The sequence below is a fragment of the Neltuma alba genome, unplaced genomic scaffold (assembly GCF_004799145.2).
Source record: "Neltuma alba isolate B1F8T4 unplaced genomic scaffold, ASM479914v2 tig00011521_pilon, whole genome shotgun sequence".
Lineage (NCBI taxonomy): Eukaryota > Viridiplantae > Streptophyta > Magnoliopsida > Fabales > Fabaceae > Neltuma > Neltuma alba.
In genome coordinates, this window is record NW_021636188.1 from 95309 (window position 1) to 112828 (window position 17520).

General features: G+C 34.3%; 1 protein-coding gene across 1 annotated transcript; it reads right to left on the minus strand.

Annotated features, from left to right (window-relative positions):
• Positions 1–1936: 1936 nt before the first annotated feature.
• LOC114714615 (alpha-glucosidase) lies at positions 1937–16536 on the minus strand. The gene is made up of 5 exons (XM_028899362.1): positions 16130–16536; positions 10367–11091; positions 9585–9815; positions 3720–4366; positions 1937–3249 (listed from the first exon to the last, which is right to left on the minus strand). Exons 1-5 carry the CDS (start codon positions 16435–16437, stop codon positions 2353–2355), a joined length of 2808 nt encoding a protein of 935 aa, XP_028755195.1. The 5' UTR covers positions 16438–16536; the 3' UTR covers positions 1937–2352.
• Between the last annotated feature and the right edge of the window lie 984 nt (positions 16537–17520).

A 17520-nucleotide genomic window follows, 5' to 3' on the forward strand; every position in this document is an offset into this window, starting at 1 on the left:
TTTGAGTTTGTCTAAACATTTAATGCACTATTATCTATTTTACCCTTAGTTTAATGCATTTAATATATTCTCTTTTTTTTTATTTATTTCACTATTACTATCTCACATCTACCCATTTATATATAGAGGCATATTTGGAAAAAAAATTATATTTGCTATATATTAATTGCTCTTAACTAATTTTAACTGTTTTCTTAAACCGCACAATTTAGTTAAAAGGATCTTATAATAAGGGACGGAGTAGTATCTATTTTTTTTTTATATTTATCTTTTTTTTAAAGTAATCCTTATAATAGTTATACATGTTAAATGTTTAATCAAATGATAGTTTTAACTAATACATATTAGCAATGATATTTTAGAAAAGACAATAACTAATTATTACAAATAACTAACTTAATAAACTTTGTTAATCTACTCAAATTAATTAACTAGCTTTTATATTAAGAACTGGAGATAGTAGTAGCATTCTGTCAATACATGTCACGTAGATTCCAGTATCAATATTATGTAGCAAAGTATAATTTCTTATTTGAATAAAGGTTGGCCACCCTAAAATATTTTTGCAATAGCACTCTGTATCATAAAGTAATTTATAGTGTAATCTTGTTCTTAAAGTATTTTTTAGGAGTATATTTTTAGAATTAGTGCAATTTTAATCTCGTCATCCACTACTTTTAAAAAACCCAGTTAAGTGGGGCCCACGATTTAAGGTTAAAATGTATCCAATATTCTAAATTATTTGTTTTGTATCACTCAACATTCTAAAGTAATTTTTTGGTGCAAATTTAACTTAATGTTTTCCATACTTATCTTCCATATTTTCATTATTGAAATCATTAGAAAGTAGGGTTGAAAACATGGAAGATAAGTTTAAAAAATATTTTAGATGATTACTAACAAATTGAAATATTAATTACTAAAAATGTGTAAGATAAGTAGTAGAAATTTGAAAGATGAGCGTTAAAAATATGAAGAAGATTGAAAAAGATTAACTCAGAAAATACTTTAAGAACAAAAATTGCACCAAAAAATTACTCTAAAATGCTGAACCTACTGAAAAATATTTTAGAGCAACCCTAAATTCACAGGGTCCATTAATAGACTTTTACAAGTTAACGGCAAGGTTAAAATTGCATTATTTAAAAGTATGAGAATAAAATTGTTTCTAAAGAATAGTTTAAGGGCAAAATTACACCATAAGTTACTTTAGGATACTAAGTGCTATTGTGAAGATAATGTAGAGTGTGGGATGCAGCTTCATTATTAAACAAACAAAGATGCTTCTACCTGCTGGAACTAGTTTCATCGCAGTAATAAGCACCATGATATTCATCGCTACTGTGAAATCTATACCATTTGAATATATTTTTAATTGTCTAAATTTAAAACTTATAGTCTAGAGATTATATTTATTTTGGATTATATGCCTATGAAAAGAAAAAGGTTTTTTGAAAAACAAAAATATTAAACATCAAAATTTTAATCGTCCATATTAAAGAGTTCATATTTCATGAGTATTATAGTGCTTAATACTTCGATAAGCATCGAAATTGGTCGTATTAGCTACCACAAGTTATAAGGCAACTTGCCATACTATAAAATATCTAGATCTAGCTTTAACTTTGTTTTTGGGATATAAATGCTCAAACAAGTAGCCAGAGCCTAAAATAACTCAGTTCAGGGCCCAAAAAAGTGATTAGTTAGCAAATCACGTTTTAGGTGATTGTACATGCTAATTTTCAGTGAGCAAGCATTTTGAACACTTTTTTGGTGGTGTCATGTGGACAAGTTTTGTAAGAATGAAAACATTTCAAGAGTGCCTCATGCAAAACAATTCGGCTACATGAATTGTATGATGCAATTAGATCACATTAACATCTAATAACTCTTCATTGTGAAATAATCATTGTAAAAGGGTATAATAATCATTTTCAAATTAAAGGAAAATTCCTCTCGTGTATAAAATGACCATACTTGGCATCAATACGTGCCATCACATCCAACCTTTTACAATGCCCCAAACATGGTGCAAATCATCGTCAAGTATTTTATAGCACTATGTCCATATATATGAGATGTTATGAAAAAATCAAGTGCCCAAAAGGCAATGAAACCAAATCCTTAAGGCAACGCTAAACTGGAGAAATAGAAGGTAAGGATAAACACCAGGTATTGACCACCTCTACTAGATGGACAAAAACTTGAGGATAGGAAATAGCTTAAGCTCCATGGCCATTCTGATAGCAACCTTTATCATCAGACAAATTCAGAGCATTATTATTTGGGTTCAAACATGGGGAAAATGCACAACAATAGCCACATAATACTATGGTTTTAATAGACTTCCTCTTACGGAACTACAACTTCCAACTCAAATTCCTCTCCAATAAGAAGGGACAATCCAGAAATTTCAACGATAATAAACTGGCTGGAACTGTCAAATTGTCCCTTCACAATTGCCTGTTCGGTATTTGTTCCTTTCAAAAAGCTCAGTTGTTTGTTTTTCCAGCTTTTTCTGTTCAAACTCTTTCCATTAGATATCCCTAAGAAAGTTACTTTACTTATGATCCACCCTTGATCAAGAGCAAACTTCCCATTTGCAACTTCAGATGCAACAAAAACGCTATTATTGTATAATCCACCATTAAATCTTACAAGTGTCCACTGTCCTTTCTCTCCCCCCATGTCCACTGTGTCCCCATCATCCAAATATACTTGTCCAGAACTATTTTCGCTGCTGCTAATAACGACCAGCAGTTGGAATGGCATCTTACGGGAAGCTTTTGTTGTAATGGCTTCAGCCTGCAAAGCTAAAATATTACCCTCACGAACATGAACATTTATGTGATCTGGTGGCGCATCAAGCCTTACATTCATGCCTGTCTCAACAGTCACTGAGTTTGAGTTGTTAAAGAGGTCAAACCAGCTTCCTCTGGGAAAATAAGCATCAATGGTTATTGCTCCGGGCTTTAGCACAGGTGAAACCATCACCCCCTTGCCAAGTAGAAATTGTGAACTTATATCATAAGTAGTGACATCCTCTGAAAATGAAAAGAAAAGGGGTCGCGAAATGGGGATCCCTTTTTCATGTGCTTCATACATTAATGTGTAGAAGTAAGGGAGGAGGCGATAACGAAGACCAAGCACTTTTCTAGCTGATGCAGCAACTGAAGGCCAAATATAAAGCTCTTGATGAATTGTATCTTTGCTTGAATGATCCCTTGCAAAGGGGTAAAAGGCTCCTAACTGCGCAAGGACAAAAGAATGAAGCTTCATAGTACTTGCATGTGGAAATTTAAAAAGGATTTAAGATTTAAGATCAAAAGTTGGATGATCAAAAGCATAATTTAATTTTTGATATGTAATAGTTTGGCTTCAAAAATACAGATAATTACTATGAAAATGAAAGAGAAACAGTAGAGTAGAATTAATAGGGAGCTTTATTATCCAGATATATGACTATTAAATGTCAACACACTCAATAGTACAACCATTCATTCAAAAATGACCACATTTTGCTCTCAAAATATAAAAGAAAGAGCCAGAGGCAAATAAAATAATTTTTCCAAATACCATAACAAAGAACATACTCCTGCAGATGAATGAAGTGACATTCTCATTTTTTTTTTCTCCCTATTTCCTGTCACTTGAATAAGATATCATTCATAGAATAACAAAATGATGAAAAATAAATGAATTTAGCCTAGAAATTTTACCTGGATCCAACGCCTGCAAAGTTCTTCACTTGTATTTCCTGAGAAACCACATATATCTGCTCCAACCATTGGGATTCCATAGATTCCAAAATTTAAGATGGCTGGTATTGAGTATGCCAAATCATTCCATGTAGCAGCATTATCTCCTGTCCAGTGGGCTGTATACTTGCCTGAGCTTACAAAAGTCGATCTACTAAGAATGAATGGCCTTTTACCAATTGCATCAATTAAGGCTTTGTTTGTTACTTTGGACTCCATGAGTCCATAAAAGTTGTGTGCATCATACTCAGTGATGTTACCATAATGCAAACATGTTGCTGGAATTGTCTTATTATTTATGGGTCTCCTGATTCCAGCATTGTTTATCTTGTAAGGAGGGTTGTCAAGGTTAGAAAATGGAAAGGGAGGTGAAGTGATGAAATTGGATATCTCATTCATGTCAAGCCAAAGGCCATCAAAAGGAAGAAGGTTATGAAATAATTTGATTTCCCCATCCCAAAATGGTTGACTGTGTGGATTTAAGAAGTCAGGGAAGTAAACTGGTCCAGGCCAAACTTCACCCAAGTAATTGATTCCATTACGCTTTATGTAGATATTACCCTGCAAACCTCTAATAAAGGTTTCATATGTCTTGTTTGTACTTATACCTGTTCATAAATTTACCTTAGATTAATAATGTGCAAATACTTTGTTATGATATTTGAAAAAGAAGAGGAAAGAGAGGGAAAGAGTAGGAGAAACAGAGAGACGAGAGAGAGAGGTACTGAGAATACTGAATGGATTGAATATTCACTGAAAACAAAACATCACACATACAATTGATTTAGGAACCCCTTTAAATAGGTTAGCTCCCAACGGCTAATTCTGTACGGAATCATTAAACTACCTGAAATCAACTAACTGAACTAACTAACTATAACTAACTACTTATATTTTTAATATAACAATGCCCCCCCCCCTTCAAAAGATTCTTGCCCTCAAGGATCAATAACTGGAAATCTGGGAATTGGTTCTGTAAACTGAATAATGATACCCAAGTTGCCTCTTCATCAGGAAGTCCCTTCCATTTGACTAGAACCTCTGTAATAATCCTTCTTTTCTTTCTGCCAACCCTCCTGTTTAATATTTTTTCTGGATATAGAGTGGTAGGGACTGCTGGCCAGTCAATAGGTGGATGTCTCTGCTTAACACTTGGGTCTGGACAGAGTTTAAGCATTGAGACATGGAATGTAGGATGAATTCTGGATTCAGAGGGTAATTCCAGACGGTAAGCAACAGCACCAACCTTCTTCAGAATTCTGTAGGGACCGAAGAATCTAGGAGCTAGCTTTTGAGAGCTTCTAGTTGCAGCTGAAATCTGCCTATAAGGTTGCAATTTAAGAAAAACCCATTGGCCTTCTTGAAACTCCCTATCTGAACGCTTTAAGTCTGCCCTTTGCTTCATAGTATTAGCAGCCTTGTGTAGGTGATGCTTTAGGACAGCTACCATTCTTTCCCTAGCTTCAAAACTTCTGTCAATAGCTTCAACCACAGCAGATCTAGGAATGTAAGGAACATATATTGGAGGTTTCTGCCCATACAACAACTCATGAGGTGTAATTTTAGTAGAAGTGTGAAAATTAGTGTTGTACCACCATTCTGCTAAAGACACCCAAGAGCTCCACTCCTTAGGGCTTTCCCAACACATACAACGCAAGTAGGCCTCTAAGCACCTGTTTAAGACCTCTGTTTGACCATCACTTTGAGGATGGTAAGCCGATGTTAGCTTTTGTTCCACCTTTAAGACCTTAAGGAATTCCTTCCAAAAGTTGCTGATGAAAATTGGATCCCTATCACTTATGATTTCAACCGGGGCTCCATGTAACTTATACACTTGATCTAGGAAACATTGAGCAAGAGTAGATGCTGTATAGGGATGAGAGAGGGGAATAAAATGGGCATATTTAGTCATTCTGTCCACTATAACCCAAATAACTTCCTTATTTCCAGATTTGGGTAGACCCTCAATGAAATCCATTGAAACACTTTCCCAAACCTTGCTAGGGATAGGTAGGTGCTGCAATAAACCTGGAGATGCAGTAGTCTCATATTTACAGCGAGCACAAGTATCACATCCCTTAACAAAGTCCTGCACATCCCTATGCAGATGTTTCCACCAAAACAGTCCCTTAACTCGTTGATAGGTGGCTTGAATTCTTGAATGACCCCCTTGTGGACTAGCATGAAGCCACTCCAATAATTTTTGCCTTAGTGAAGCATCATTTCCCACTGGAAGTTTGTCTTTCCTCCTTAAGTAAGTGCCATCCCACGTGTATTTTCCAAGAGCAGACCCCTTCCTCTCAATTTCAGAAATAATGGCAGCCAAATCAGCATCATTCTTCCAACTTTCCTGAATCTGATTCATTAATTCTGGAGAAGTAGTGTCAAGGGACATCTGTAACAGCTGTGAACTAGGTAGTCTTGACAAGGCATCAGCTACTGAGTTATCATTTCCCTTCTTGTACTGAATCTCATAATCATACCCCATCAATTTAGCTATCCAATACATTTGAAAAGGAGTCTTTAGCTTCTGTCCAAGCAAATATTTAAGGCTTTGCTGGTCTGTTCTGATTACAAATCTGGTTCTTTCTAGATATTGGTGCCAATGTTCCACTGCTTGCACCACCGCCAGCAATTCCTTCTCATAGATAGAAAGATTTAGATGCTTGGGAGCCAAAGCTTTGCTGAAAAAAGCTATTGGTTGGCCTTGTTGCATAAGAACAGCACCTATGCCCAAGCCACATGCATCGGTTTCCACAATAAATTGCTTAGAAAAATCTGGTAGAGCAAGAACAGGGGCTGTAACTAGGGCATTCTTCAGCTTGCTGAAGGCTGTAGTGGCAGAATCATCCCACTTAAACCCATTTTTCTTGAGAAGTTGAGTTAGGGGCTTAGCCAACCCTCCATACCCCTTAATAAATCGCCTATAATAGCCAGCCAAGCCTAGGAAAGCCCTTAGTTGCTTAATAGACTGAGGAATAGGCCAATCAGCAACAGCTTGAATTTTTTTAGGGTCAGTAGAAACTCTTCCATTGCTTATAATGTGTCCCAAGTACTCAACATTCTTGGTAGCAAAAGTGCACTTGGATTTCTTCACAAAATGGTGGTGTTCCCTAAGAATTTTGAAGGCTTGAATCAGGTGCTCCACATGATCTGTCAAGGAAGAACTATAAATCAGTATATCATCAAAGAAAACCAAAATAAACTTTCTTAAAAATGGTTTAAAAATACTGTTCATAGCTCCCTGAAAAGTTGCAGGGGCATTAGTCAGTCCAAATGGCATTACTAGCCACTCATAATGCCCTGCATGAGTTTTAAATGCAGTTTTCTCTACATCTTCAGGTACCATTCTGATTTGGTGGTACCCAGCTCTTAGATCCAGTTTAGTGAACCACTTAGCAGCCTGTAATTCATCAAGTAAATCCTCAATGAGAGGGATGGGATACTGATTTTTTATAGTTTTCTTGTTCAGCTCCCTATAGTCAATGCACATTCTCCATGTGCCATCCTTTTTCTTAACCAAAACAATAGGTGCTGAAAATGGTGAGGAGCTATCTTGTATAACCCCATTTTGCAACAATTCCCCAACTAATTTTTCAATGACATCCTTTTGGGCTGAAGGGTATCTATAAGGTTTTAAGCTTATAGGGTCAGCTCCTTTCTGCAAAACAATGGGGTGATTATGACCCTTTCTCAATGGAGGAAGACCTTTTGGCTCCTCAAACAGATCAGCAAAATCATTTAGAGCTCCTTGTATTTCCTGTGGGACCCCTTCTACTACATCTTGAATTGAAAGGCACTGCTGCAAGTGCTGTCCTTGAGGTTGCAGCAAGTGAATCAAGAACATTTGCTGCTCTTGATCCTTCTTGTATCCCAACTTCTTAGGTGGCACTATCATCATTGAATTAGGAGGGGTAGCTTGAAGTTTACACAGCTGCCCATTGTACCAGAAATGCATAGTGAGGGTCTCATACTCCCAGAAAGCACTCTTAATAGTTTTAAGCCATTTTAGACCCAAAACAATATCATAGGTCTGTAGTTCTATGATTCTCAAATCACATGTAAAGTCCATGCCCTGCATACGCCATCTAAAACCATGCCAAATCCCATGCACCTTCAATCTTCTACCTCCTGCAACCTGAACGAAAGAAAAATCAGTACCACTTTCTTTCCATCCTAATTTTTGAGCAAGAGTAAAATCTAGGAAATCATGAGTACTCCCATTATCAATTAAAACTTGAATACTCCTTTTGCCCACAAATCCTTGAATCCTCATAGCATCCGTACTGTCAACCCCTTTAATTGCATGAAGGGATATAAGTGGCATAGAATCATCATCTTCCTCTGGTTCATTTTCCTCATAACCACTGGTCTCCATTGGTTCTTCCAGCTCAATGAAATGGAGCTGCATCTTTTGGCGTTGAGGACACTTATGGTCCCTTGAGAATTTCTCATGGCAGTAGAAACATAGGTTCTTGGCCCTATGCTCAGCTTCTTCTTCAGCCGTAAGAATCTTGGAATTCTTGGTAAAGTTCTTGAAGGCACCGTTTGTGTTCTTCTGGACAGTAATGGCAAGCTTATCTTTTTTCTGGGTGCTGCCATTAAGCAATGCATTCTTGTATGGGGTTGATGTTGCAAGAGACATGGACGACACTGATGAACCAGGGGCTACATATCTAGTTCCCCTTTCCCCCGTTTTCTTTTCTCTAATTCTGTCATTGGTTATCTCCTGCATCCGGGCAAGGCTTTTAGCCTCTCTGATTGTTCTGGGCCTGAACATTCTAACGGGCCCAGATATTTCTTCCCGTATCAAAGAAAGATACGCATCAACCAGCAAGTCTTCGGCCAAGTCAAATTTAGAAGAACAAAGATCGAACTCCGCGTTAAATTCGGCCAGAGTCCCCAGTTGTCGCAAACGGAGTAGGTCGCCCATCGGAGACTCATACGTAGGACCGAAACAATCCTTTAATTCTGCGACGTAATCTTCCCAGGCTGGCAGAGCTCCTCGCCATCGCCGTTCGCACGCAATATGCCATCGAAACGCGTCTTCATCGAGGTGTAAGCTCGCCATTTTCACTTTCGCATCCTCGGGTGTATTATCCAACTCAAAATACCGTTCACAACGCAAGACCCAGGCGACGACATCTTGACGAGAGAATTTCGGAAAATCCATTCGAGTGAATTGCATCTGCCGAGGTCGCGCCGCATCGTGATTTCGCATTTCTTGGTTTCGGTTCAAGATTCTGGGTTGCTCGCGATTTTCATTTTGGGTTGCCACCAGCTGTCGGACGTCCTCCATGCTTCGCGCCAGAACCTGAAGTTGATCGGTGACTCCATTAACCGTTTCCTGTAGCGTCGAGACGGAGCCCAGTTGATCTTCGATCACTTGTAAGCGTTCGTCTAATGCTCTGTTGTTTACCATTGTTCTGGTTTCTGGCATATGGTGTGGAGTCGCAGTGGGTAGGCCGAGAATCGAATGCTCTGATACCAATTGTTATGATATTTGAAAAAGAAGAGGAAAGAGAGGGAAAGAGTAGGAGAAACAGAGAGACGAGAGAGAGAGAGAGGTACTGAGAATACTGAATGGATTGAATATTCACTGAAAACAAAACATCACACATACAATTGATTTAGGAACCCCTTTAAATAGGTTAGCTCCCAACGGCTAATTCTGTACGGAATCATTAAACTACCTGAAATCAACTAACTGAACTAACTAACTATAACTAACTACTTCTTATATTTTTAATATAACATACTTCCACAAAGAAGGGAAAAGAGTAATATGTTTTGCTGAGAAGATCTGTAGTGCTAAAAGGGAAGTACCTGGATCCAAAATTAGAACATATCTTTGACCATTCTGGTGAAGAGCATTGACAAACTCTCTCATCTTATCTAGGGGAAAGTTGATGGGATCAAGTGTAAAATCCTTATAGCCATCCATGTAATCAATATCTGTCCACATTACTTCCAGGGGTATGCCTGCTTTTGCATAGTTAGCAACGACATACTCAAGTTCAGCTACATTCTTGTAGCCATAGCGACATTGATGAAAGCCTTCACCAAAGATATCAAAACAATGAGGATTAGCGTAGAAAGTAGAGTATGATATATAGACAGACAACCCTAATTCAAATGTGAACTCTAAATGTCAGCTTATTGCGTATCTTTCAATTCATCTTTCAAAATCCTTTCTGGGACATGAGAAAACAATACATAGCCTTGCCATCTTCTTTGCCTATATTACTCAGATCCCCATATGGAAGAAAATAAAATACATACTTTTCTGGTTCATGTCCTAAGAGTTTCTATATTTCTTTCCTCTACCTTATGTGATGTACAATAACTAAGGTACTCTAATTTTTTTTGACCTGAAGGTACAATAATTTCAAAAACCTGTGAATCTTAATCGGCTTCAACAAGAATACGATACTAGGAGAAAAAACAAATGCATAATATAATAGTAATATTCTTTAAAATGTTGCACCATGTTTAATACAGAAGAAAACAACTTTTGAAGAGACCTATTTTCATGCAGAATATGACTAAAAAGTTCATGTAATCAAGCAAAAACAAAACTAAATCATCATAATAGTTCTATCACTTACCAAAGGACCAATATGGCATTGGAACAGGGCGGCCAATGAGTTTTGTGTACTGCTCCATCACCAACTCCGGCGTGGGTCCGGCGAAAAAGTAAAGATCAAGAATCCCTCCGATAACTTTGTAAGTGATACGATCACCATGATAGATTATGTCCATTCCATTACTGTTGAGTAGCAAAACCCCATGAGTGGTCCCAGCCTTGACTCTTCCATCAGCAGAATCAGAACGAACATCCATGTAAAATGGGTGGGACCCATAAAGGTTCTGATTGAGATTAGAGCTAGCGATGTCAGCATTCCACAATGTAAGGACCTGATTGGGTTGGATCTTGAAGGAACTTCTAGTGTGCTCTCCAAGACCGTACAAAGAGGCCCCATTTTTGGGTAACGAGGAAGAGAGCTGAAGGTACTGGTCTTTGAAGATGAGAAATGTTGATGAATTTTCTGGGTTTGGGGATGTGTCGAAGATGATGTCGCTTGAGGATTTGCGAGTGATCGTGAATCCAAAAGGGGTGGTGTTGTGGAGGGTGAAGATTAAATCTGAGTTGGGATGAATCAAGGAGAGTTGTGATTGTGAGCGATGTTGATTGAGGTGGGAAGGCAGATTTTGAGCAAAGAGGGAACGGTGAGGAGAAAAGGAAGGACGAGAAATCACTTGTTGTGGGATTTCCCATCTTTGTTTTGTTGCGTCGCTGATTCTTACTCTAAACCAGTCTCTGCTCTCGAAACTACAGTCAAGATCATCGCATTGCATGCGTTAAAAGGCAAACCCAGCAAAAGCCGTTGTTCTTCTAACAGCCCAAAAATAATGCCGATGATTGTTATTCGTTTTTTAACCAACCAAGGCGCATTTCTTTGTATTTTTTCATATATAAATATATAACTTCCTTTGAAAAAATACTTGAGAAATTTTTATAATGTATGCTTAACTTTTTATAGTACTTAAAAAGCGATTTTTTATTATTTTAAAAAATAAGTTAAAATTTAAAAAAAATAATCAGCACAATTTGAATAGATGACGATTATAAAAATATATAAAAATATTTAAAATGCGAAATTTACTTAATAATTAATTCTGGAAAAATCATTATAAGATCTCAAAAAATATATGTAATTGCTAAAATGTTTAATGTTAAGTAAACAACATACATGAATTTGTTGTCATTTTATGTACTATAATTTGTTATTCATATAAGACTTTTTGGTGATTATATTTATTTATTTTGAATTAAAAATAAAAAAATCATAAAACCTAAAAACTATCAAATATTAAATTATTCTATAAATTTTTACATTATTGGAAATTAACTTATAATTTAAATTTAAACAAAAATGTCTTTAAATAAAGTAGGATAACGTTAAACATTTTACTGATCATTGGATAGACATCTTATAAAGAAAAAAAAATTAAATTGAAATGACATTTTTCCCATTTTAATATTAAACAGAAAATATTTTGGAAAATATTAAAGGACATTTTACTATTTTAGGAAGAATTTTTCTAAGATCACGCACAATATTTAAAAATACAATGAAATTACTTAAAATTATTAAAGTATTGAAGCTTTGGGGGTCCTTTAAGTGAACTTTTAAAATTAAGAGGCATTTTCATAAATTTATTCTAAAATTTACTTACTCTCTCTGCCCTTTTTATATGAAACATTTAATCAAATTACATAGATCAAAAAGTTAGTTAAAATTTGTCAAAATAAATATATAAAAATTATGAGTTTTTTTCCTGAAAAATACTCTTATTTTTGGGAGAAAGAGTATAAGAGAAAAAAATGAATGAATAACGCTTCGAGAAATGAAATGATAAATATATTCAATATTAAAATAAGTAATTAATGGGGCAAAATAGATAACTAGCCAAAAAAACTTTAAAATATTTTGCAAATATTTCTTATAAATAAGACAATGCAGAAATGATAATTGTCATTTATGAAAAGGGATGGTGGGAGTGTAATAAAAGGCTATGAGACTCTACACTAGGATTTCAACAAATTTTATGGCATTTTTATACCTTTTTTTTTTTACCCTAACTTTTAAAGCATTAAGGGAAAGGTAAAATAATAAGAGAAAATCACAAAAAAGGATAGTGAAAATTATAAAATCAACACTTTCACAGATGTTGATAACAATTACTCCTCCTTTAATATAAGACCTATTTAACTAATTTAATTAGATTAAGGAAGTTAGGTAAGCTAGTTCATTATAAAAAATATGATATATTTTTTCTAAAACACTATAATCATCTTCTTTAATATCCTCCATCATTTTCCTATTTAATTATGGTTAAGAGAGTATTAATAGGGGTAATTTAGGAAAAATTGATAGCTGTGATAAATAAGTCTTATATTTAGGACCAAGATCAACTCAATAATTAGGTTCTATATTAAAGACTGGAGGAGTAGATTGTAAATGACAACACATCTTTGACAAAATACTTGATTTGCAATTTTGTAATTTTTACGGTTTTTTTTTGTGATTTTCCCAAATAATAACTTTAGATGACTTACCATAGCTCTTAAATTAAAATGAAAATTTTTTTTGAACTTGTTCAATAGATTCAAAAACTAATCAAATAAAGTGCAAAAATAGCTTGAAAGTATTTTTGTGAAGAGTTGCTAACATTCTTAACTCAAGTATTGTGAAGAAAATTTCCTTTAACTCTCAAAAATCCATACGATCTTTCCCAAAAACTAGGCATGATGTCTGTTAAGTAAGAGTTAAGGTACAAATTTGTTTTAGAAGTTTTAACTTAGGAGTGCTGGGCATATGGAAGATTTTTGGATCCAAATTTGTCCCGAACGTTAATGGTAACAATTGTACCTCCTACCGTTAAAAATGTTAATGACCAACATTACTATTTTAATAATCAACATTAGTTTTTTAATAGTATAAGTAATATTGTTGTGATTTTAAATTTTTTGAAGCAAATTTGCACGTTAATTTTTTAAGTGAAGATTGTAAGTCTCTTATACGTAAATGGGATTATAAGGGCAAACATATGTATAAAGTACCACCCTATAACACAATATCACTTATAAACTCTAAAAAAAAAAGTACAAAAATCTTCAATTAAAAGCTCAATGAGAACGCCCCCTATTATGCGAAGAAGATGACGGCCTTTTTCTTTTTTCGAGGAAAAAAAAATCCAATGCCCAATCAGCTCGCCCAGTCATCAAGTCATATTAGCAAAATAAATGGTATGAGTGGCACGTCAAGGAACTTAACACTGTCTAGTTCCTTATTAAACTGTATGGACTAAAATTGTAAACGGAATAAATCAAGATTTAAAATTATAAAGATCAAAATTAAAATAAGAACAAAGTACTAAACATTATATTAAACTTTTATTTAAATTCATTCAAATTGGCAGAACCACTAACCGAGATATAGTATGTGGGAGCCACAGTCCTTACTTAACATACGTCATGCCTAGTTAACAATGAGTTAAAATGTGGCAAAAAACAAAAAAACAAAAAAAGAGAGTTAATAATGTTAGCAGTTGTCCACGAAATACCTTATCGATATTTTTGCATTTTCACTCATAGTATCTTTCATGTTGGTTTAGTTTTTGCAAAAATGAAGAGAATTTGTGTCAGTCATGCATACATTCTTATCTTAGCTAGCACATATTGATTGGTTGATAATCTTGATGATGATGTAACAAGTCTTATGACCTAAGTGGGATGTAACATGTGCTCCATTTCACTCTGCGCCCCAAAATTTGATCATTTTTCTATCTTTATCCCTTGCTTCGACTTTAATTTAATTAAGTTTGGAGATGGAAAGACTAAGCTAACAATAATTAGAAGTGACAATTTCACTGCACCCCACTGTTGCCAATTAATTTCCATGCGTTCCGAAATTTTTTTATAATTTCACCGTATCCCAAAGGCTAGGAATTAAATTTTGTGAGTGAAAAGTCATTGATTCTCTTGACTCTTTGTTTCTCCTATTAAAAAATAAAATTCTCACCAGCCATCGGAGGTCTAGTGACTGCTCCCAAGTAGTAGGATCTGTAAACTTCATTATGTGCCACTATAAATTTGCTAATTATAGTTGCAAATCATTCTCCGTTGCCAAAGCTTTATCAGCCAATGATGGTTGAAATTGGGGGGGGGGGGAAGAGCTGTAAATTGGAGGTTTAATGAAGTTTCCCCGGACTAGAATTGGACTCTTATATCAAAAGCTAATTTGAAAACATTAGTTGATCTTGAAAAGCTATGGACATTGAAAAACTCGACTATAAAAGAAGAAAAATTTCACAAAAAGAACTTTAAAATCACTACGTTACAAATCAAGTTTTTTTTCCTTCATTTTAATATATATTGAATACACTTGACTTGGATATAACATATTTTTGTAGGAATTTTTTATTAGAGATTTAGTAATTTTCATGTTATTTTTGTGAGATTTTTCCACAAAAGAATTTTCCATATATAAGTTTTAGAAATTAAAAAATAAAAAAATTGTAATTAAAAAATATCATGACGTTGTTAAAGAAAAAAATAATAAATAAAATAAACACATTTAAATAATTAAATAAAAATATTTTTAATACCACATAACAAATTAATAATTAATAAGTCATTTACGATTATTTCATTTGTTTACACTTTTATACCATTTATTACATAATTCAAAAATTTTATCCTGTAGACCTAAACTTCATACAATGTAACTAATATATATATATATATATATTTATATATAACTCTTATCTTTATTAGAAGTCATGTCTAAGAAAATTTATTATCGTAAATATAAGTCACTTGTTGGTTATTTAATGATTGTTTTCTAATTTTATTCTTATTTAATTCTTGCAGAAAAAAGAGACAGAGAAGATAGATGTGGGAATGATTTTTTTTTTTAATACTACGAAAACATATGTGGGAATGATTTGTAAACATATAAAGAGAAAAAACTTTTTTTAAGCGAACAAAGAGAAAAAAAACTTCAATAAAAACAAATTTAAAATTTTTTATCAATTTAATATATTCATACTACTTGAGAATGAGTTACAAGTGACTTATAATAAAAACCGGAGTAATGTGTATGAATTTAGTAAAAAATAAGGGAGGAAATAATTTTGAGGATTTACACGTATTAATCTATATAAAGAAAAAGAAAAACAATATTGTTGGTATCTGGGAGTTGATTTAGGCTCTGTTTGGATAGCACCCCAAACCATGGTTTGGGGACCTAAACCATGATTTGGGGAAAATGCTACCCAAACAGCCTCTCCAAAAACCAAAACCATGGTTTTGGGTCAAAACCATGGTTTTGATTCCAAAACCATGGTTTTGGAAAAAACAAAATTTTTTTGCTTTTGGAGAAAAAAGGGAGAGTGTGTGGGCCTATATGATATGTATCTTGTTATTTTTTTTATAAACATATTTTTTTATAAATATATTTAATCTTATTTTATAAATATATATAGACATTAATTATTTATTAATTATATTATCTTATGTATTATTAATTATGTTGGTAAAAAACATATTATTAACAATTTTATTTCTTCAAATTAAAATATATCATAAAATCTATTTTTCTGTAATTATCATATTAACTTATGTCTTTTTTTTAGTAATTTGTATATATAAAAAGTGCTTCTGATAACAACTATCCAAACACTCTCACTTCTCAGAATCACTTTTTTACAAAATCTATTCTTCACAGAATCTATTTTTTCCAGAATCTATTCTCCAGAATCATTTTTCCAAACCACGGTTTGGTTTCATTTAGTGAGGTTACCTGGCGGTAAGGGAGAGGAAAGGAATGTCAGGTCCATAAACAGCGGATGGCTTGATGAGATGAAGAATAGCGCTCAGAGATCTTCGCGACACGTCGGTGCTCACACTTGCAATGCTGTACCCATAACCCACAGCTTCTTCTGCTTCTGCTTCTGCATTAAACCAGCTTCTTGATGATGATGATGATGATGATGATGAAGAGGGGTCAGGCTTCGCAGGGACGAAGAAGAAGAAGATGATAACACAGAAGAAGATAAAGCGTAGCGAATTAGTCAAAGTGAGTATTGGATTGCTCGCAGCAGAATCCATGGCGTCTGATATTTTGCTATGAATGTGTTTTTGTATGAGTGGATGGTGATGAGGATAGAAAGTGATGGCCTATCGTCAATATCTTACAGCAATACACGCACGCAAATGTTGGAAGCAAAGCCGGATTTCTCTTCTTCCTTCTTCTTTTCTTTCCTTTTTTTTTTTTTTAAGTTGACTGGCGGATGACGCACCGAATTAAATAAGAAGCTATTGAAACGAACAAACACACATCGTGGTTTTTATTTTATTTATGACAATATGGGGTCGTTTTGATTTTTTTATTTTCAGAATAATTTTTTCTGGATAAAAAATTCTTTGAAAATGTGTTTTTTGTTGTGTTCCAAAAAAAAATAAAAAATAAAAAATGTTCTGGGAGAAAAAACATAATATCTTTTTGATATTTTCTTACATTTTGTTGTATCTCAATGGCGGACGATGATGATGATAGAGATAGGAATAAGAAGTCGAGGAGGAGCTCAGAAGAGATGATGGAGGACCTGGATGCCTCTGGTGAAACAAAGAAGGGATTGTCGCATAGAGATAAGTTGCTTGATGCAACTCCGAAAAATTGTTCTTTTGATTCAAAAGGAAGCAATGAATTCGAACATGCCAGGAGAGGATGCATTAAAGGGCTTAAGGAATTCTTTGGGAAGGGTGATAACACTGATCCGAAGACATCTGCGGAAGAGAGAATGATAACGCTGACGGAGACTTGATTCCCACTTTAGTGATAACCCAAGAGCAGTATGAAACATGGCGTGCTCCATATGGCGTAGATCCTTGATCATTAAAATTTTGGAAAAAAACTATCCCTCTTTGGGGTACGAAACATCTATGGAAAACAAAGGAACCCTTTGAAACTAGAGATATCGATAATGGATATTTTGTGGCGTTGATGTATCCTTTTTTTAATAATATGTTTTTATATTTAATTAAAGGATTTTATAATGTTAAAAAGGTTTAAAATACAGTAGATACTCATATTTTAAAATAAGAAAAGAGAATAAGACACTAAAATATCCTAAAAAAATGCTAAAGGACAAATTAGGATGGGTGGATTTCAAAATCTCAAATCAAACCATT

What these genes read in the sequence shown, in the direction of transcription:
- LOC114714615 (XM_028899362.1), bottom strand. Translation starts at nt 16,437, where the DNA reads ATGGATTCTGCTGCGAGCAATCCAATACTCACTTTGACTAATTCGCTA. An exon ending in AATGCCATATTGGTCCTTTG is followed by an intron (nt 9,816 to 10,366) that starts GTAAGTGATAGA and finishes TCTTTGGTGAAG; the next exon opens with GCTTTCATCAATGTCGCTAT. An exon ending in TTTGCAGGCGTTGGATCCAG is followed by an intron (nt 3,250 to 3,719) that starts GTAAAATTTCTA and finishes GTCCTTGCGCAG; the next exon opens with TTAGGAGCCTTTTACCCCTT.